Source organism: Dama dama, chromosome 14 (genome assembly GCF_033118175.1).
Source record: "Dama dama isolate Ldn47 chromosome 14, ASM3311817v1, whole genome shotgun sequence".
NCBI lineage: Eukaryota > Metazoa > Chordata > Mammalia > Artiodactyla > Cervidae > Dama > Dama dama.
The window spans coordinates 60,570,736-60,593,293 of record NC_083694.1 but is presented as its reverse complement, the minus strand read 5'-3'; the positions used below and the strand labels follow the sequence as shown (position 1 = coordinate 60,593,293).

The 22,558-nt window shown below is 40.6% G+C and overlaps 1 protein-coding gene across 1 annotated transcript in view; it reads right to left on the bottom strand.

The window, feature by feature from the left end:
• Positions 1-416: 416 nt before the first annotated feature.
• LAMC1 (laminin subunit gamma 1) overlaps positions 417-22,558 on the bottom strand; it is a 116,971-nt gene continuing 94,829 nt past the window's right edge. The window contains exons 15-28 of the mRNA XM_061160882.1: positions 22,250-22,403; positions 21,499-21,641; positions 20,318-20,496; positions 19,086-19,242; positions 16,296-16,501; positions 15,783-15,862; positions 13,596-13,733; positions 12,934-13,078; positions 11,099-11,248; positions 10,716-10,830; positions 9,550-9,749; positions 8,146-8,304; positions 5,441-5,540; positions 417-3,463 (exon numbers count right to left, since the gene is read on the bottom strand). Of these exons, the coding sequence (XP_061016865.1) occupies positions 3,207-3,463; positions 5,441-5,540; positions 8,146-8,304; positions 9,550-9,749; positions 10,716-10,830; positions 11,099-11,248; positions 12,934-13,078; positions 13,596-13,733; positions 15,783-15,862; positions 16,296-16,501; positions 19,086-19,242; positions 20,318-20,496; positions 21,499-21,641; positions 22,250-22,403 (2,183 nt within the window). The 3' untranslated portion in view covers positions 417-3,206. The remainder of the gene's footprint in view (positions 3,464-5,440; positions 5,541-8,145; positions 8,305-9,549; positions 9,750-10,715; positions 10,831-11,098; positions 11,249-12,933; positions 13,079-13,595; positions 13,734-15,782; positions 15,863-16,295; positions 16,502-19,085; positions 19,243-20,317; positions 20,497-21,498; positions 21,642-22,249; positions 22,404-22,558) is intronic.

The window sequence follows — 22,558 nt, the reverse complement described above, 5'->3', positions numbered from 1 at the left end:
AGGCCTGCAAAGCGTAAAACATTCACCATTGGGAGCTTTACCGAAAAAGTCTGCCAGCCTCTGCACCACACCAGAGTATCCCAATCTGAGAAAATATGTATGTGTATTACACTATTGGGTGTGTGTGTGTGTGTGTTCAGTCATGTCCGACTCTTTGAGGCTCCATAGACGGTAGCCCGACAGGCTCTTCTTGTCCATGGACTTTTCCAGGGAAGAATTCTGGAGCAGGTTGCCATTTCCTCCTTCAGGGGATCTTTCCAACCCAGGGATCGAACTCTTATCTCTTGCATCTCCTGCACTGGCAGGTGATATACTCTCCCACAGTGGAGTGTTCTCAGGAAAATCATCCAAAAAATATGTTATGAGAAGCTTCCCCTTCTTACATCCCCAGTACCACACTCAAGCCACACCAAGTATAAAGGGTTACAAATATTCAGATTTTATTATAAATAAAATACTGTTCTTTTTAACATAAAAAATGCCAAGTGTTGCATTTTTTTTTTTTACCACCCTGGAGAGCAAGACCGTAGAGGTTAAGGCAAACAGCTCAAGTGAAGGCACATGGAAAAGGGCCACAGTTGGAGTTAAAAGGGAAACTTCCCGGGAACAGCTGTCTATGTTCCCTGCGACACCCCGCATTCTGCAGCAGCCACCCTGTCAGTTTCATTACATATAATACAGATAACTGGAACTATACAATACAATAATGGCTATATTGCAGGAGTGTAATGAAGGTATCCTCTTATAAAGAACTTTTATTTAAAAAATAAAATTCTGTTTAAAAATATACCACATAGATGGAAAAGGAGAAAAGAACCAACCAATCTCCCCAATTTCACTGTGGCCTAAGACTTACTGTAATGAATCTGACCCACAGGCTAGGTGGGAGAACCACCTTCGCAGTCTATCTTCAGTCCTTTTCCTGCAACCTTGACCAAAACGTCTACTGGGATGTGGCCACATAACAAGAGGAACTAGCTAGGAAACACTGATGTGAACACTTGGCAAGAAAGAGTCATGCCTCCTGTGGTGGGAGAAGAGGCCCGAGAGGAGGAATAGAGTGATGCCAGGTCAAGAAACTGCTAAGTCAACTCTGGGATGCAAGGAGGAGACGGAAAGGAGAAGAATGAGGACAGACCACCTCTCCCACTCTACCTATCCATAGCACGATCCCTGATGCCTTACAAGTGCTCAGTAATTATGCACCTCTCTATCAAAATAATCCATCCAGTCCAAAAACAACTGCCAGAAAGGATATTTCCAGCTCATCCCTGGCTAGGCTCACACTGAGGGTGAAGATGTCCTTCAGCACGTCTTCCCAATTCCAGCATTCCCTGTCAACCTGGTGTTCCTGCTCTGGGGCAGGTGTTAAGAAAACTGTGCTGTGGTTGAGGGCCACCAGGACTGCAGTGGAAGAGGGTTCCAGGGACCTCTTTCCCGCGGCTGTGTGTGGAGGAAAGCAGGTGGATGTGAATGTCAGAGAATAGACACGCTGCAAACACAAGGCAAAGGGCAGACCAATGGGGAGCAAATCCAACCCAAAGAACGGCAGATGGAAGAGAAGGAGGTATACAGACGCACTGTGCCGGTGAAGAGGAAAAATGAAGTGAAGAAGTGAACGGACAGTGTCATTCCAGAAACAGGACAAGGGTATTTACATAAACTTCTTACTCTAAAATCATGATAAACAAACAAAAAAAAACATTCACACAAAAATATAAATTTGAAATAATTAATAGCACCAGTGTGTCAGATAATAGTTTCTTTCCCCCGCTACGCAAAGTACAAAGTTGCATAGTGTTAAAGGCTATATATGAATCTTGAAGGCGGGCTGGCAGGAGGAGGAAGGGGTTTGTGGCAGAGAATCGTCACGCTGTGATCTTGGAAGAAAATCACAGAGCTGAGGATCAGAAGTTGAGAAGCCCATTAGGAAACTCCACGTAAGGGCCTTCCGTCCACACTTGGAGGGAAGGTCTAGAGGTGGTGTAGATCACAAAGTGCAGGAACTAGATGGTGTTGGCAGCTGCATGAAATACTGAGTGCAAGTATCTGCCACCAGGATTTGGCAAACAATGTGTTCTGAGGGATTCTACGTGATGGGAACATCAGAAGAAGACTGAAACTGAAAAAAAGGGTCTAATATTTCATCTCTCCCCAATGGAAGAAAAATGGATACGTGGGATCCTGACAATGCAAGTCACATCTAAGTTCTATCCCTTTGCTAGAAAAGACTAGGACAAGGAGGCTTTTGCTTTGTTTGTCAAGATCTTAAGGACCAACCACCATCTTCTGCCAGGTAACAACACTAGTTCCAAAACTAATATACTAAAAAAAAAAGCTCTAAGAATTAGTTTGATTTTGAGAAAAAAAAAAAACAACAAACTTTAGTGGTTATCATATCCCTATTTCTTCTGTATAATTCCACTTATAGGAATAGAAGGCGTCTGTTGGTGAGTGCAAGCTGCCCGTTGCAGATTTAAAGTATCAGCTGCCCAAAGATCTGAAAAAAGTTTATCTTCCTAGTCAATTATTAACATCTGAGAAAATGTTCGGCCTACTTCTGCAGTCTCATATTCTCCTGGAGACTGTCATAAATCATTGCATCCTTACCCGTGGATGGCTCAGTGTCCTAAACTCAAATAGCTAAAACAACTGATGATGGCTCTCGACATTCTGAATGACCAATACCTTTGGCACAGGAGGTGTATCTCCTTTTTGCTTAAGAGGAGGAGGGGCAGGAGATGTAGATGCATTTTCTTTGCCTATAGACTGGATATACTGGCCATCACAATGCTACTATTAGTAGCCAAACTTTTCCTTCATAAAAACAAGAGTACTGAGACTGAGGAGGTTCTGCTGGCATCAGTGAGAAAGGGAGGGCTACTTGCTCAGCCCTGGCATACAATGGTTCCCACGGAGTGTTTAAGCCACTGCACGGCAACGCAGGATGCCACGTCCTTATGCGACTCGGAAGGGACAGGTGGGTCTGAGGGAGTGCCGTTAAGTGGAAGAGAGACTTTATTAGATAGAACCCTTTGTTCCTGATTCACGATGTTTAATTTGCTTCTCTTTAAAACTTTGTGACTTTTCCTGGTTCAATAGGACAGTGGTGGAGAGCAGCAGAGAGTGGGGGGCAGGGGTCTGAAAAATGTAATCGTTGTGTGAAGGCACTCTGTGGCCTCACAGTGGCTCCCTACAGGAAGATGCTAGGGCTTCTCAATGGACGGGGTGTTGAAGCAGCCGGAGGGTAAGGTCTTCTTGATGTCTTCCAGGTTGCGGATGTCCTTTAGGATCTCCTCAATGTCTCGGTTATAGTCCATGATGGCAGCCTCCTGCTTCCTGGCTTCGTTCTCCAGGTTGGACACCTTCCTGTCTAGATCACTGACTTTCATTTCCTCTTTGGCTTTGTTCAGGGTGCCTTCAATCTCATTTAACTTGTTCAGGTCCACTGTGTCCAGCTGCCCTACAGAGTCAGAAGAGAGACGCATTTAGTACAAATTATGACATCACTCCACAGGTACTGCCCCCCGCCCAAACCCACCAGCCCTTTTATAAAGGAAGACCAGCAGCTGCCATTATACAAAAGTGGCCTGAGAACTAGACACCTAACTAATGAGAACATACTGGACAGCAGAGAGAACTCTACTTAATGCACTGCGGTGACCTCAATGGGAAGGAAGTCCAGAAGGGCGGGGATGTATGTATATGTATGGCTGATTCATTGTGCTGTGGAGCAGACACTAACACAACATTGGAAAACAACTATACTCCGGTAAAAGTCAATTAAAAAAGGGAGGGGGCACTAATAATGCAAACCAAGTACAAACACTGACCTAACCAGCAGGGACGGGTCAGAACATATAATGAATGTTGGGGCTGGATTTTTTTTTTTTTTTTCTCAGAATATGGTTTCTGTGAAATGTTTTCTGAATATATTGCTACTATGTCCTAGACCTTACGCCTTACTTGTGGTTTGAAGGTCATCTAGTAATGTTTAATCCCTTTTTCTTTTTCAAGTTTATATATGTAATCTTTTTGTCTTTTTGGTCCCCTTTAAAAAACATAAAAATCTTTAAGCTAGAACTCTAAGCCCTCAGCTCTTTGATACCAGGGAGACTGGGTTGCTTTGGGGGAGTGTTACCCTGCTCCTGGAGTTAGACTCTATTATAGAAACCCTCCTGTGGAGAATGGCCAGGGTTGAAAGGCTGAAATAATTTTAGCAAAGCTTTGCTTTAAAATTAGCACAAAAAAGAGGTCCCTTTGAAAGGAATTCTTTTTTTTTTTTTTTTAGGAACTATTTCTATATAAACGAAAGCAGACAGCCAGCTGCGGTACTTTATGTATACTGTACTTGATTAAATTCTCACAAGACCATTTGACATCAATGATTCTCAGATGTTAAGTAATTTGCCCAAATTTGCACGGCTTACAGGCAACAAAGCAACGATTCCAACCCAAGTCTGACTAACTTTAAAAGCCAACCTTTTCTGCCACAAAAGCTACCTCTTCTAGCTTACTTTCATTTTAAAATCCATCTGCTGGCACATAATTTATTATTCTTCAAAATTAAGACGGATAAAAATATCACACACACACCCCACAAAACAAAAGACAGACCAAAACCAAACTTCAGAGACTAGCACGTTAAAACAGGACGCCTTGCTGCCCAGCTGTGCTAGTTAAGAGTATCGTGTGCGTGCTAAGTCGCTTCCGTCGTGTCCAACTCTGCAATCCTGTGGACTGTAGCCTGCCAGGCTCCTCCGCCAAGCAAGAATACTGGAGTGGGCTGCCATGCTCTCCCCTCCAGCGGATCTTCCCAATCCAGGGATCGAACCCGGGTCTGCTACCTGGCAGGCGGATTCTTTACTGCTAGTGCCACCTGGCAAGCCCGCTGGTTAGAGGAATTACAGCTTTATGATGCAGACTGGTGACAAAAGTACGTCTATCCTATAATGCGGCCTGCTCCCTATCAAACTGGATTAAAGGAAAATTTCAATATGCTTATGTTTCCTTCAAAACAAAAGCCTTTTCTCTCATTTTGCATAAAAACCATCAGTTCATCAGATTATTCTTTAAAGTGCGCTTTTATTCTATCACTGAAATCCTTCACGTCAAACTCTTTGAAGACATTCTGCCAGCAGGATGAGCTAAGAATAATCACTGCTCAACTATATTATAAATCTTGACCATAAAAGCCATGCTAGCTGGCAGCAAACCTTTAGAATTTTATTAAGTCCTCGGATCATGGTCAGATTCCAATACTGAGGTCAGATTCCATGGGAGGACCTAGTAAGTACATATTGAATTAATACAACTTAAAAGTCATGATTCAGTTTATACAATCTTTGCACTGTAATATCTACTTCTGAGTCAACTATCTCGGATCCCAAGAACAGTACCAAGAATTCAGAGACTGCCTACAATGACCACAGTTACTTACCAAGCTGCTCCAGGAGGTCATTAATAAGATTGAGGAGGCTGGTAACAGAGTTTTTGGCTTTTCTAGCATTGATCTCGGCTTCTTGAGCAGCCTGTGAAGCCTGTACACCAAAAAAGGATAAATAATAAGTGATACATTTTCATCTTCTTGAAATATCTTTTCCCAATGAGGCAACAAATTCAATTTTCAGATGGTTTCCCTTCTTTTAACTCATGAAACTATAATCTCTCACTGTAGGGATTTTTGGGGTCATATCTTCATGTTGAGGATGTTGCTATTTTTAATTCACATGATAGTCATAAAGAGGCAGTCGTATGCCTACACTGTATTTGTATTTCAAAGATCAATGTTATTATTTCCTTTTCTCATTTTCTTACTCAAGAATACATGAAGGTGTATTCAAAATAAAACCCATCAAGCAGAAACAAGTTACTTAAAAAATATTTTTTTGGTTCTCTGCTTCTCCTTTTTTAAAAATTTAACTAAATTTATTTATTTATTTTTCGGCCACATCATGTAGCATGTGGAATAGATCCCCAACCAGGGACTGAACCCATGACCCCTGAAGTGGAAGCATGGAGTCTTGACCACTGGACCACCAAGAAAGTCCCTACAAATTACTTTTTAAGGATGAATAAAAAAACTATTAATACATATTAGAACTAAAACATGTCCTCCAAGACTTGATTATCAGAAATAGCCTATTCTCAGGAAATTTTCATAATTATGTGATATTCTTCTAAAATTCCCTCTCCCCCTGTAATCACACACATACATACACATACAAACTGAGACAATACAATTTACATTTTAAAAAATCAACCAAAGGTAAATCTATTTGGGAAAATTCCATGAAACCTGAACAAATATGCCTCTGCATGAGTCACAGGAAATGGCAATGGAAGAGGAAGTGTCTAAGGATCAGAAAACAGATGCTCTCACAAATAAATCTGGTCAGGATATACACCAGTAACTTTGAGCTTCCCACCACAGAACTGTTTTTCCTAGTTTTTTCTGGGTCAACAGAAATATAAAACTTTTGGGTAGAGAAACAACGTGAAAATTTTAAAAAGAAAAAGAAAGCAAGAGGAAAAAACCTTCACAAATAAACGATTAATCTCTGTTCAAATCACAGCCACTACCACTGCGTCTTCCCAGGCAGTCTGCAAATATCCTAGCAGAGATGCTGGCCCTTGGACTGCAAGTGATGGCATTTATCCCGCTGTCTGCAGCCCCCTCTTCTAGGAACAACTGTGAGCTTTCACCCTTTTCCTTTAAAACATAGGTTACAGACTCCAACAATACTGATGCAATTCTGGCCTTTCAGGCTATTTAATTATAAATGGGATAGTACATATGAGGGTGCCCTGTGCTCCTTATAAATTATTTACCAAAAGGAATAAAAGATAAATCTTTTTTCTTCTTTGAGGGTATGAAGATATAGAGAATATATATCTTTTCCCTTCTTTCAACAAGCTCTAAATCTCATGTTTCTATGACTGCATTAAAAAAAAAAATAAAATCCAGAAAACCTCAGCACATATGAAAAACACACATTTTTACTATGTGGGAATTTTCACTTGAGACATGCCTTGCTATAGAAAATTCAGATAATCCAAAACAAAAATCAAAAAACGCATAATAAAATAAGGTATTTGCAGAGGGATACTTCTATTATCACTTCCCTAAGGACTTCTTCACTAAATTAACAAGCTTCGTAGTTCTTCTTTCTATTCCAAGGTGAAAATGATCTACCATGATTATTTATACAGTCGGTCAGTCAGGTCCGACTCTGTGACCTCATGGACTATAAAGTCTGGAGTGTGTAGCCTTTCCTTTCTCCAGGGGATCTTCCCAACCCAGGGATTGAACTCAGGTCTCCCGCATTGCAGGCGGATTCTTTACCAGCTGAACCACCAGGGAAGCCCAAGAATACTGGAGTGGGTAGTCTATCCCTTCTCCAGCGGATCTTCCCGACCCAAGAATTGACCTGGGGTCTCTGCACTGCAGGCAGATTCTTTACCAGCTGAGCTATGAGGGAAGCCCACACAAAGGAGTTAATGTCTGTCATTACTGTGATTATAATCAGATTGAACTGGAAAGAAATTATTTCCATTGTGACTCCACTAGTATTTCAAAAGCAAAATATTGCATAAAACAGAAAAATGGACCCCAGTCCTTTGGGGGACCAGCATTCACAAGTCAATTTTGTTACAAACAGAGTTATGTATACACATCATCACAATAAATGAAAAATTAAATTGGATGTAAGTTTGGTATGCTGTGTCATCTTCAAAACTGTCCAAGAAACTGGTCTTTGCTAAAGGCAAGTTGCTAGGAGACTAAGAGGAGGAAGGAAATTAACTTTCATTGCATTCCTTTTTTTCCCCCTTCTGACTATATCCCATTTATGAATTACCCATTCAAAAATATAAATACATACTTTCAAATGTCCTAAAACCTCAAATGTGTAAAACAATGTTTTGCTTTTAATTGAGAGTAGCTTTGGGAAGGAACTCTTGTGCAACCATCTGGCAGAAGATCCAAATTCTTTGTCTTCTATGTAAGTTACTAACCCAATTCTTGACCAGGAAACACAATTGAAAACAGAAGTCAACAGGAGAGAGACTCCTCAAGTCAGGAACCTTTCATCACTAAACACCCTTCACTTTCTACTCGTTACCAAAAATTCCAAAATCACTTACCATCCCTGCCATCATCATGTCCTGGTCAGCATCCTCTTGTTTTTTCTTCAGCTCTTTTTCTGCTTCCTGTAGTTGTTTCAACATATTATTCACCTCATTATCCAGATCTGTAACTTCTGCAAAAGTCCTTTCAGCTTCTGCCTTGGTGCTGGTAGCATTCTAGACACAAAATAAACAATTGCTGATGAAAAAATGTTTTCCTTTCTCTAAAGTATTCTGCCACTCAAAACTAGGATCCAGAAACAACAGGGCAATAATTTGCCCTATAATTTGTACTGTAAGTTGAATTATGTTGTCATTTATTTGGGCTACAAATAACAGTAATGAAAAAAATAACATTACCACCTAACATAATAACATTTTACAAAGCACTGCTATTTGTATCCTTTTATTTAATCCAGTTAATAAAAATTCCTGTTCTATTGTTGCCATTTTTAGTTGGGGTCACATCACTGCAACATTTAACTGGTGTGTACTTTCCACCGCATCACACTAATTAGACTCTTTCACATGGATAATTTTCTATTTAAAGCTAGTCTTATTCTAGCTGGCAGTTCATTATAATGTATAAAAAGTCCATAATCCTGAAATATATCTGCTCTAAATAAACTAAAAATGTGTGTGATTTTCAAACACATATAAGTTTACAATCAGCTCCAATCTCTCCTTTAAATGAAACAAACTGATCTTTAAGTAGGAGAAAGCCAGCCTAAAGAAGTTATTAAGATGCATAGAAAGAATCCTGGTATGGGCAGCTATAAAAATTCTGAATAGGTGGGGCTTAGATATGGCAATATGTTTGTTTGAAAGGGGGGCGTGAAAAACCGTATAGACTTGACACTCTATATAAGACAGAAAAAAATAAACTATCCATGGCAGGGAACTGTGTTTATTTAGAAAGAGTCTGATTTTTTTTGCGGGAGGGGACTCTATGGGTCCCTGAAGCCACCCCCTTCCTCACAACTCAGACCCTGCCACTGAGACATAGAAGAGATTTGAGAGTAAAGGACCCTTTCTCTCTTTGGTTGGATTACACAGCATGTGGGATCTAGTTTCCTGACCAGGGACTGAACCTGCACCCCCTGTGCTGGAAGCATGGAGTCTGAAGCATGGAGTCTTAACCACTAGACCGCCAACAAGTCCCAAGAGACCCTTTCAATAACTCTCCCCTCTAATCACCGTGGTTACCTGCTCTAATGCTTGGTTTAAAAAAGGAAAAAGGGAAAAAGGAATGACAAAGATGGAGTAATGTAACTTTACTTGAGTCAAGGAAAAAATGTGTAAGACCTTTCGGTGGCAGGGGTCGGGGGGGGGCGGTGCTGTCTGGAAAGAACCTGGAAAACAACTAGAGAATAGATAACATGTGAGCAAAGGCCTGGTTTCGGACAGGAGGGGCATGCACACCTTCTGGACAGCGCTGGCGATCCTCTCCGCCTCATGGGCCTTGTTCCTGGCCTCAGTGGCATCTGCGGCAGCATTGCCCAGCGCCTGCTGAGCTTCCCTAGTCTTTTCATTGGCTTCAATTATGGTCCGGTTGATGGCAGGGATTCTCCTTAGGGCCTCCTCTGCAGCCGTCTTGTTATCATTCACTCGCCTATCAAAATCTAAAACAGGTTCAAGGAATGCATTTGAACTAAACTCTCAACAAGCCAAAAGGGAAACTTTCAGGGAGCTGTCACAAGACTTTGTTTTATGAATAGTGGAAGTCAGGGGAAAAGAATGAAAACAACATGGACTGAAATCTTAGGAGAACAAAGCTCACAGCTCTATATGGAAGATTCTTGGGAATGAACACCTGCTTCTGCAAGGCAAATTCTCACTTGAAGCATTTATTTTCACGCAGAACCGAGGATGTTATCACCTCCACCTCAACCAATATTGAAAGATGCAGCTGATTCTGTGTTTGCTATGTGTAAGGTACTGAGTTGAGAGCTTCATGAATTTTTGTAACTGCATCACTGGTATACATTAGAAAACTGAGGACTAAAAAGGTAGATCATTTTTTCAAGGATTCACAGGAAGAGTAAGAGGTAGATCAGGGATTCTAACTCAAACCCACTGACACAGAGCCCATACATTCAACCATTATCCTGTAAAGCTTCTGTATTTACAGAACTTATATTTATCAGAGGCAAGTTCAAGGCTATAGAATGAATTGAGTGTAGTTGTTTTTTATCTTGGGTAAAGAAAGAAAACAAAGACTGAGATGCAATTGGCAGAGAAAATTAAAGATACTCTCAATTTACCAATACTAAGCAGATAAATAGGTGTATCTTGGTTATAAGAAATACACTTTTTTTTTTGTTTTCATACCATGGGTAATATGACATGAGCTCTGGGATTTTTCTTTGAAATACTTGACATAAAAAAGGTAGGGAAGGTGTTGGGGGATAAAGTAAGTGCAGTAAAAATCTTAACTGTTCAATCTGAATGACAGGTATACAGGATTTATTATACTATTATCTCCCATACTGTATGTGGTCAGAAAATCTCACAGTAAAAATCTTTTACAAAAGAAAGAAAACCAGCCTAACAGAGGACATTTACCCTGTGACCTCACCCTCTCATACCTTTCAGGTTGTTGAGAATGTCATTGGCTTCTTGTAAGGTGTTTCGTCCCTTTTCGGCAGCTTCTTCCGCAAGAGCCTTGGCAGCATCAGCTCGGGCGAGGAGTTGGTCGGCAGTCTGCAACACATGGCAGGTCAGAGGACAAAGCCTCCCAGGTAAAGCCCTTCTCTCCCCTAACAGACCAGGCACCTCCAGGCCACCCCACTCTGACACCAGCCAGCATACAGCAGGTTAGGCCGGGGCACTGGCATAGCACCCTCCTCTGATTTCTTCTTGGTGTATTTTGTTGCTTCTGCGATTTGTGGTGATGGCTCAGACACAGGTTACAGTCAGACAATTTCAATTTCTGCCTCACGAAATGAAGCAATCTGCAAAGCAAACCAACCTGCTGTTCAGTCTTTCCTTTCTCCAGAAGGTTCTTTACTTCAAACTCTTTGCCTCTCATGTCCTCTCTGAGGTCCTCGTAATCCTTCAACTTCTGGTCAATCAGACGGTCCAGATCTTCAGCTTCCTTCTTGATTTTATTTGCCTCATTCTATGAAAAGCACGTAAGATCACATATGTTACGAAAAAACAACCTAAACTGCCCAAAAGATAGCCTCAGTAATTCTGTAATACTTAGTAGATGGTTTTGAAAAGAATAGCAGAGGGCAAGATTTTATGGACTTTTTTAAGAGGAAAAAAAAAGAAGGTATATCCTACCTATACACAGTGAAATGCACAGTACTTAGTTTAATGAGTTTTGACAAATATATTCACCTGTGTAACCAAACCCCAATCAAGATACACAGTATTTCCGCCCAGGACATGCCCTTGTGTCTTTTTCCAGTCCATTTCCCCACCCACCTCTCCAACAATGTGGCTGTCGCTGGTCTGTTTTTTAAATCATCATAGATTAGTTTTGCCTATTGTCAAATTCCATATGTATGAAATCATAAGTATGTACAAACCTAGACAGCATATTAAAAAGCAGAGACATTACTTTGCCAACAAAGGTCCATATAGTCAAAGCTATGGTTTCTTCAGTAGTCATGTAGGGATGTGAAAATTGGACCATAAAGGCGGCTGAGAGCCAAAGAATTGATGTTTTTGAACTGTGGTGCTGGAGAAGACTCTTGAGAGTCCCTTGGACTGCAAGGAGATTAAAACAGTTAATCCTAAAGAAAATCAATCCTGAATATTCATTGGAAGGACTGATGATGAAGCTGAAGCTCCAATACTTTGGTCACCTGATGCGAAGAGCCAATTCATTAGAAAAGACCCTGATGCTGGGAAAGACCGAAAGCAGTAGAAGGGGATGACAGAGGATGAGATGGTTAGATGGCATCACCAAATCAATGGACATGAGTTTGAGCAAGCTCCAGGAGATGGTGATGGACAGGGAACCCTGGCGTGCTGCAGTCCATGGGGTTACAAACAGTCGGACAAGGCTGAGCAACTGAACAACAATGACAACAGTATGTACATGTCTGAAGAGATTTAAAACATTATGATAAAAACAAAGTCAAGACCTCAGACATAAGAATGGAAACTTAACATATTTCAAGTTTAATGTAAAAAATATACCATTTATATAGAATCTGGTGTGAGGATTCATGATTAGAGTACAGGTGAAATAAAATACCATCAATTGCCAAATATTTTGCCTGCCCCAAAGCATCCTCACAGTTCTTTCATTTAAATCACTATTATTTCTTTCTTGTTCAAAAGCAGATAGTGCCTGGGAGCCATGATCTAGATGTCAAATATAATTTGAATTTAGGAGTGATTATTCATATCACTAAAGGAGTCTTTTCTATTTAATGTTTATACTCACAGGATTATTTTACCTCAATAAGTTCTGTTTTTTCAGGCAAGGCTTTATTGGGGCCCCTTGCTGCAGCAGAGAAGTAACAGACTACCTTGCTCACTCGTTCACTGAAAGGGGTGAGCTTGTTCCTTATATGGGGTGAGGGTCGGGGTGTATTAACATATCTAACCTAGAACTCTGACTTTACCAGTGAGTCAACGGGAGGTCAGAGGAGGTATTGGGTGGGCCAATACCATAAGATCTTACGGAAAAACCCAAATGGACCTTTGGGCCAACTCAATAGGGCCTGATGACAGCTGAGGGGCAGTCAGAAGCGTGCTCCCCCCAGACTGAGGGGGCGTGCGGGTGTGCGTTTGGTGGGGCGAGGGTGGGGGCGGCAGGTCTGTGCAGGCAGGCTGTCAGCCCACTACCTCCAGTGCTTCTGAGTCCACAGGAGTGAGCAGGGCTACACTGGCGTAGATCTCCACTGCTTTGTCACCAGCCTTCTTGGCCTCCTCGTGTACACGGGCAGCTTGCTTCTCCAGATCCTGGGAGATGTTCTTTGCTTGTTCATACCTAAAGAGCAAAAGACGTGACCTAATGAAAACCTACATTCCTTTTAGCATCTTAATGCTCACCAGATTCATTCTAGTTTAAATCACTGTGACAGTATTTTCAAAACTTCAAAGAAATGTTATATTAAAATGCTATTATTTAATACCAATACAGCTTACATTTCTGTTTTACCTCATCACTTTATAGCGTATAATATACTATAATATTCTTAATAATTATTCTAAATAATTCTTATTTCAGACACCTTTTAAATATACATAGCTTATTCTGTGATATTTTTTCTCATTTATGCAGAATTCTAAGTATGATGGCTAGTCTTTACCATTCTCTGCTGATACAGCAATTGGATCAAATAAAATCTCTGTGGCTCTAGATCCTTTGCTCTAATTACTGCATCATTTCAGAAGTATGATTAATAAAAGATACCTTACTGCATGAATGTCTGGCCTGAATTCACCAGCATTTAATTCTTCATTGAACTGGTGCCACTTACAAGAACAATTTAAATTATACTCACTTTCTATTAAGCTCTTCAATCTCAAGTGCTGTTTGATTTTCTCCTGCTAGGGTCCTCAAAAGTAGATTGTATGCTTCAGCTGAGGTATCATTGGCTGTTTTCGCTACTCGTACAATGTCATCAGCTTCTTGTTTATGGCTATATAACATAACAGGAAAAACAAGTCATGAAACAGAACCTTTTAATAGGGAAAGAAGCAGAATTCAGGTAAAGCTTACCTTATTATATACATATACTACCGCGGGCAGAGTTCCACAAATATTGAAAAGTCTTATACATTTGGAATTTTATCATTTCAGTGGGGCTGAGTTTATAAATAAGCATTCTATAATCTGAGAAAATGACACTTCCCAGGAAGATTAATGATATAAAATATATAGGGACAAATGCTTTTACTTCTTAAAAATTACTTTTAATTTTAATTATTTAAAAATATTTACACATGAAGCTATGTATTCCACAAATATTGAAAAGTCTTATACATTTGGAATTTTATCATTTCAGTGGGGCTGAGTTTATAAATAAGCATTCTATAATCTGAGAAAATGACACTTCCCAGGAAGATTAATGATATAAAATATATAGGGACAAATGCTTTTACTTCTTAAAAATTACTTTTAATTTTAATTATTTAAAAATATTTATACATGAAGCTATGTATACATGTATACATGAAGCTGGCAAGAACTCATTTCTCTAGTCATAAACACAAATCTCAGACCTCATCTTTAATGGCTACTCTGGTTCCGTTACTACCTAATCTTAAAACCCCTTTGACTATTTAGATTTCTCACATGCAACCTAGGAAGAGCAATTCAATGCCAAATGGCAAAGAACACGTCAACTGGGACTGCTGAGTAACTGCTAAGGTTTTTTTTCAAGCTCTAAAATTTCATATTACATTGTCACACTGCAATACCTGGCCATTCTTTTTGATCTGATAAACTTTCCTTCAAATTTCATGCAAGAAGCACACCACAATTAATTTATCTCTAAGACCTAATTTTCCTTGGGAGCTTTCTCTAATGTTTTCAGCTGTCTTGTTTTAATCAGAAAATCCAGCTCTGAAACCATGAATGTTCTATGAACTAAATTACAGCAGTTCACACACTCACATTTACAAAGAACAGAAAGAGAACACATATGTTAAAGCAAGAAGCCAATGCAGTTGCTCAGATACTGAGGCTAAAATTCTATCAGGTTTTACTTAAGCACCCTAGACCCATAAGGTCTACTGTTCTGCAATGCATTTATAAACATTTATTGAGTACTTATTATATGTCAGACATTATTTCAAGCACTGGGACTTCAGCAATGAATAAAGCACACAAAAACGCCTGCCCTCACAAGGACTACATTTTAGCAATTTTATTTTTTTCTAAATGCTTTAACTTAATGCCTTCTACAATTTAAAGTCTTCTTAAGAAATTGCCTTACTTTTAATCAGGAGTGAAATGATCTGTTTGGCTAATTTTCATGTGTACTATGGATTATTAAATGTTTTCTACTGAAACTTGAAAACATTTTTGTTAAAAATTTCAAAATTAAAAACAACAACAACAACGACAAGTGACTTCAGTGGTGGTCCAGTGGTTAAGAATCCGCCTGCCAATGCAGGGGGACATGGGTTCAATTCCTGGTCTGGGAGGACCCACATGCTGCAGAACAACTAAGCTCACAAGCCACAACCACTGAGTCTGCGTGCCCTAGAGCCTGTGCTCCGCAACGAGAGAAGCCACCGCAACGAGAAATCCCACACTGCAACAAGGAGCAGCCCCCACTCACTGCAACTAGAGAAAAGAACACATGCAGCAACAAACACCCAGTGCAACCAAAAGTAAATAAAGTTTTTTAAAATCAATAACCTTAAAAAAGCAGCTAAGTTCTGAGCTTATCTATTAAAGATTAAGGTTTCAAAATTAAAAATCTAAATTTTCCTTAGATATGTAGATACAATTTCCCCCCAAACCATCATATTCTAATATTCAAAATAAATATTCTAATATCAAAGTGAAGGGAACAAAAGAGTACATGTAGTTCTTTTCAGAGTACAGTACATAACATTTCAGAAAAGAGTAAACTTTGCAGAAGTAATTATGTGGGAAGTCTCTGTGGGTGTAGGATGGAACATGTACATGCCATAACATAAGTCATAACTTAATCATTAAAAAGGGATCTAGAGGTTACCGTTCAGCAAGCTTCCGTGCCTCTTCTGCCAAAAGGGTCATGTTGTTGGGGTCCCCTGTAGACTCTGGCTGAGTGATTGACTGAAGAGGAAGTAAACAAAGCACTGATCTCAGAAGGGATTATTTATATTAATAAACAAGTGTCAAAATTAAATTTTTATCAGTATTATTTAGAGAAAGAATGCCTCTTTATTTAAGAGATCTTCAGTTAATACCAGCATCCTTGACTACAGATTATTATTTCTATTTTCAGCAGAGAATAAAGAAAGCTTAAATTGCCTAGAAGGACCAAAACTAGAGACAGGGCCCAGATGTCCTTTGGTTTTAATTCAGTTTGGGATAACTATTTCAAGGCAACTATGAGCAATGTGGCTTTCTTCCTCCATGTTCAGAGACAAATAAAAAGATACAAGGAGTCAATTTATCTGAGGAAGCACTCCCCTCCCAGTAAAAGACTTGCTGTGAATGACCAAGGGGCTCCCCAGTCCCACCCCAGGCTGCCCCAGTCACTCACCACGTTGGCGATGGCAGCCTTCGCTTTCTCAAGTTCTCTGGACGCGATCTCAATTAACTGCTCGGTGCTTTCTACCCGGGAACGTGCTTGTTCAGCCAAGTTTCCGGTCTCTCCAATGGTATTGCGGATATTCTGTAAACGGCTAATTTGGCTGAATAAGGTGTTATTCACTCTCTGAAGGCGATCCATCAGATTTTGGTCTACATCTGCAACAGCAGTGCAGAAGAAAGTTCATAAATTATCTGAAGGGGGGGGGAACACACCATCTCATATGAAATCTGAGGCACTGCTTCTCATCACACTTCCAAATATATAGCATATCTTTCTGACAAGTTTCCCGAAGCCATCAGCAGAGCTGGTCAGTCCTCACTGTGCCCAGCAGTACCACCACTGTTACATTCAACCACGGTCTCCGATTGTGTTTAACTGGAGACGAACACACCATCTCTCCCACTTGACAACGAGTCCCTCCATTCTTACTCCACACAGCATCCCAGTCTTATACAATGACTGGCCAAGAGAAGACACTCAAGACATGGTCTAATGAAGCAAAGATTTTGACACTCCAGCACATGCAAGGTTGAATCATAAAAATACAATGTTGGTAAAAGCACTACCAGCCCTGAGAGCTGGACAGTTTTCTAAACTAGGAAAAAACTCAGTTCAAAATAGAAGTTGAAATACAGCACTTTAAATTCATTTTAAAAATTTTAAACTAAGTAGACTCTTGCTGCCACCCCACACATCCACGTAATTTCAGACTGATCTCTGTTTTTGAATAGTTCTTCAAATTGTTCTTTCTTAATTTTGCCCATTCAATTTAAACCTCATAGCTGTACCCTAATCAATCAAGAAACATATATAAGCCCATACAAAGATAATTCTGACATTATTAAAATTCTCACATGTCATAAGGTTATATTAATATACAGGAGGCATTAAGTCAATCTTATTCAAACTGACCAGTTCTTAATTCTGCATGATGCTAGTGTTGGTATCTGAATTTTCCAAGGTATGTAAAAGAGATGAGAAGTTGAAGTCAAGATCAACAAAGGAATACAGGCTTGGAAAATAGCATCTTGGAAGCAAGGTCACCCAATCAACATACACACAAAGCTGGTAGACTGCAAAATGCTCATCTAACTACAGAATGACCCCATTCAGATATTACTTAAACAATTCTTTGACAACCCAAAGATTTTCAACAAAACACAAAATAAAAAACAAGTTGAAATCACGGAGAATCACTTAGATTTAGGAAGCAGCCAATGAAGTTATAGAAGCCCCTTCCATTTCAAACTCCAAGAAGGTAACCTATTGATCTCTCTGGCCAGTTCTTTAGAGAAACAATAGTATCCCCCCAAAAAGGGAAGAGATAACCTAAGTGGATCACTTCAAAGTCCTCTAATTTCAAGTGTCCACATGTACCACATAATCTCCTTTCAAAATCGAAGAATAAACACAAGTTTAAACTACAAATGAAAACTTAGGGAGAGTCTGAAAGGATAAATCATTATGAAGACATTCTTATTCTCAGCTAGTTTGAACCTAAGTGGGAAAAGTCAGCCAGGAACCCCATGAACCAGGACTCAGTGGGCGTGGATTTTAAACCCCAGCCTCACTCTGGTGGCTCCCAAAGCGAGCAGAAGCAGGAACCCATTATGCTCCCCATCCTTGAGGCGGCTCAGGGGGAAGTGCGGCGGCCACGGCTCCTATTAGAGCTTCGTCCCACAGGATCATCCCCTCGGGCAGAGGAAAGGCTGTAGCCATTGTGGCTGAAAAGAGCCCGACGAGCTGCGGCCGCACCGAGGTGTGGGGCCTGGACGGGTGGCAGTGCCGGCCGACCTCGCTTTCTTGCCCCTGACCGAGCTCGAGATGCTGGCACCAGAGCTGTGTGCCACACCCCACCTCTCAGGTGGCTGAGCAGCGCTTAAGAACGACCACCCCACATTCAACTCTTCAACGGATATGGCAGGACAGATATGAATTTGTTGTTACAGGAGAATACGTTAATGGAAAAATGTGTGTCAAAATTTGAAAAATTAACATTCTAAAAAAAACCCCACCATTATTTATATAGAACAGGAAACCCATAAATTCTTCTTAATCTAGGTTAAGACTTAAAATGTAACAGCTGAAACAAAAAACATGTTTTTGACATCTCATTTTATTTTTCCATTTCTAAAAATTTACCTCATAGAACAATTTCTGGACTGTCCTACAAAAATTAAACAAACTTGCCCAAACCAGATATATCCAATTTCTTCCTTCTATACTTCAATCATTTTATAAAATCTTAGGGACATTTACAACAGGAGGTAAGCAATATATTTAGTTTTTGTTGACCCGTACCCTGACAAGAAGACTTCTCTAACTCATAGTGGACATGGAGTCAATACGGAAGTTGATCATTGCGGCCCCAAGTGTATTAATGTTAACGCACACTTGCAGTGAATATCTGGCGAGCACCTGGATCTCAACGATGGAGAAAATTCAACACAAAAGTAACCTCAGACCAACAGTAAGCACATTGATAAAAGGATTTATAAAATGCTTGGGTTTTAACATCTAGTCATTTTGATGTAATGGGAGAATTATTTTCTGCTTAGTGTATCTTAAAACAGTGACAAATTCTTTTCTACATGTTTAACAAATAAAATCATTCATATTCTAAACATAGTTTAAAAACTGAGAAAGCATTTTATAAAACCATACTATTTAACCTTGAACTAAGAGCCACATCTAAAGATGGCCCACCTCACGGAAATCACCCACTTTAACTTCGTGTACCTTTGACATCCTGGGCCTCACGAAGGAGGTCGGTAACTTCTCTCTCTGCTTCCTTTAGTCTATCCTCAAAGGCTTGATCTGTCACCATCTCATCCCCAGTTCCAAGGTTTGCAATGAGATTCTCTAATTCCCGGAGTTTTGCTCGATGATCAGCAACCTAAACATAAGGAAAAAGGAAAGGTAGGATGTATAAACTTTCCTGAAGAACTTGATTGTACTTCCTGCAGAAATAATCATCAAAGCGGTGCTCTATAAGTGTGGAGGTCTACATACTCCATGTATGTAAACTTTTAAGTAGATAACATGTGTAGTTTTTCCTCATTTCTCTGGTTTCAAAAGAAAAACTGTCAGGCTGATTCCTGCAAGCTGCAAGCTGATGATTCTCCAGTTCTGATCGCTCTCTCCTGTTTGAGATTACTTTCCTGATATTACCACTTGGCTCTCTGACAGGTATTCTCAACTTAACATCCAAAACTATACCCTTGATTTTTTTTCTCTTAAGTATGTATTCTCTGAATCATCTCCATCTCAATAAGTAGTGCCTCCAACTACCTTAAGCAAAACAACCCAAGATCTATCCTTGATTCTTCTCTTTCCCTATCCTGACCCTCTCCCATATCCTGCCTTGTTGAACACACATATTTATCTAATTCAGTCTAAGTTTTCCCTTTTGCCCTATTCCTAACCATCCAACTGCATGGAGCGGAGTGTTCTTGAAATATAAACTGAATTCCCCAGCTTAAAACTCTTTAGTGCACTCCCCTTGGATTTTGAATAAAATCTATATTTCTTACTCTGGTCAACATGGTGCAACATAAGCAGTCTCTAACGACCTCTCCAGTCTTATCACAAACCATTCCCTCTTTTTTCAGCAGGATCCATATACCCTAGAGCTTCAAGGCCTCTGTACCCCACGTTCCTTCTTCCTGGAACAGCCTACCTATCACTTCTCCTTTGGCTTGCTCTTTCTTATCCTTAAGATCTCACCTTAAGTGAGTTTCCACAGAGGCTTTATAGAAAGTAGTTCTCCCCAGTTATTCTCTGCATTCTTTCTTATACTTATCTCAGTCAGTATTTAATTTTTATTATGTGTCTCCCAGTCGGCACTTGAGCCCTTGAGAACAGGGGCTGGGTCTATCTGGTTCACCATTTTTTCTCTAGAGCTGAGAGCATAGGAAGTGCCCATCCAACATCTGCTGAGTGAATGAACGTATGCACTGTTGGCAGCTGACCTTATCCTTCACCAGCCGGTAACAAGCTGGACATTCCTGACAGCCAGGCCAAGACCGATTGTAGAAATAGTTCTCTTCACACTGGTCACAGCGATTCCCCACAAAGCCTTCTCTGCATTCACAGCGACCATCATCCTTGCACTGGAGGGAAAGAGACCCCTCAGGATGACAGTCACAGGCTGCAGAATAAAGGGAAAAGGGTACATAATAAGGAAAAAACAGGAGTGCATTTTCTTTAAGCTCAGACTGATATCAATAAGCCAACTGTACTCTCATTATAAGTAGATACTTAGTGAAAAACAGGCTGATTTAGGAGAATTTAACTGGTTATGCCTGCTCAGCAGAGAAGACAGACATTTTTAAAACAACAGTAAATTTTAAAGTAAAGTGAGCATCTTTTGGAGGGGGCACACTTCCTATGACTGAATAATTATACTAGTCTATGAAGTAGAAATCAGTCCATTATAGAAAGTGCCCTTTTCGTGCACTTCCAAGAATTCATCTCTATCTTCATCTCTCCAACCATTTAATTTTTTCTTTCTCTAAGGAACTAGAACACCCAAATGCTAGTGCTGATTTTCCATTATTTTGTAGTTTGTTTACTCATGTTGTTCTCTGAACGGAGTCAATGACCTATGCTGCATTCCACAGGAGAAACGAAGGAATTCAGAAAGCAAAAACCCAAACTGTTCTGCGGCCTAATTCCAGGCAAGTGTTTATGCCAAGGAGCAGCAGATGTTGACATGTAAGCGCACCAAAGGGCCCCAAGGGTGGGAAGCAACTGCAGTCAGTAAGTCAACAAACACGTCTGAGCAGAGTCCCTCACAGCTTCATTATCTGCACGAAGAATGTGATCAATTAAAAAGTTTCATTAAGCACAGGAGGCGGCTCGGTAATCAAAGGGTAATCACTTGAAAATATGAAAGACCAGAAAAAGGAAGAATCAGAAACACTATAAAAGAAGACATAAATTGGGTGGTTGCTAAGAAACCAGAGAGGCTTTCGGTCCTCCAAGTTTTACAAATGGATCATGTTTCTGAAATAAAGCATCTCTGAGGACTTGGGTATAGCCCTGACTGTGAGCCGTAGGCCTACATGGAGGCTGGTGAAATGTTTTGGATTCACAGTTCTAACGGGAATGAGAGGGGACTGAAGACCTCAGTGCCACACACGCCCCTTACGTTTGCAGCCTTCGGGTCCAAACCCAAAGTGGTTGACCTCGCATCGCTCACAATGCTGACCGGTGATGCCAGGCTGGCACTCACACTGGCCACTGTGGATGTCACACTGTCCGTTGGTGGAACCCAAAGCGTGGCAGTCACACCTAATAAACGAACACATGGAAATTCTCAGGTAAGTAAAACAGACTTTCAGCAAACCTTTCTTTTTTTTCTTTCAGCATAGGACTGATACAATTTTGTATCAGAAAACAGAATGTTTTAATGATGACAGATGTTAAGGGTTATTATACCCCCGAGGTTCCAGTAATTTTCATGAGCTCTACTCAGATCTTCTTTTTCTAACCTAACCCACACAAATATTGCTGTTCCACTACTAAACCCACTTCCCATCACTCTCCAACCTGGCACTGTATGGGCGCTGGGCTGGAGCTCTGAAAATGGGAATTCTCAGCCTCTAAAACCCTAGAAGGTCTGATTCTAAACGTCTCAGAGAGGACTTTATAATTTGCATTTTTTTAAACAAATGTTGCTCAGGTGATGCTGACATAGCTAGTGCCACTGCCTTCCACTCTCTGCTCTCATTACTTCATTAGAGCTCTCCAGCATCGCCTCTAAAGGGTGCCTTGCCTGTTTCAGGCACTCAATTCCCGAACAAAGCCAAACCAACTGCAGAAATATAACTTACAAAAATGCACCTGTGACAATAAAAGAAAGCCAAGGCTACCCGCACCAAAGGCACCCGCCGCTTTACCTCTCACAGCCCTGCCCGCTCTGCAGGTTGTAGAATCCGGGGTCACAAGCACCACAGTCCCGGCCAGTCACGCGGGGCAGACACTCACACTGCCCGGTCACGGGGTTACAGCTGCTCTGCTGTTTCACAGTCCCGTAGGGGTTGCAGTCACAGGCTACGGCAGGAAGACACAGACAGCAAAAGATGCACATCACCCGAGAGGAACGCTCAAGTGTAAACGACACAAATAGTCTTTCGACTCGGTTGTCCAACACAGCAGCCACCGGTCACCAGACGGAGATGCGCTGCCGATGTGAAATACACACTCAA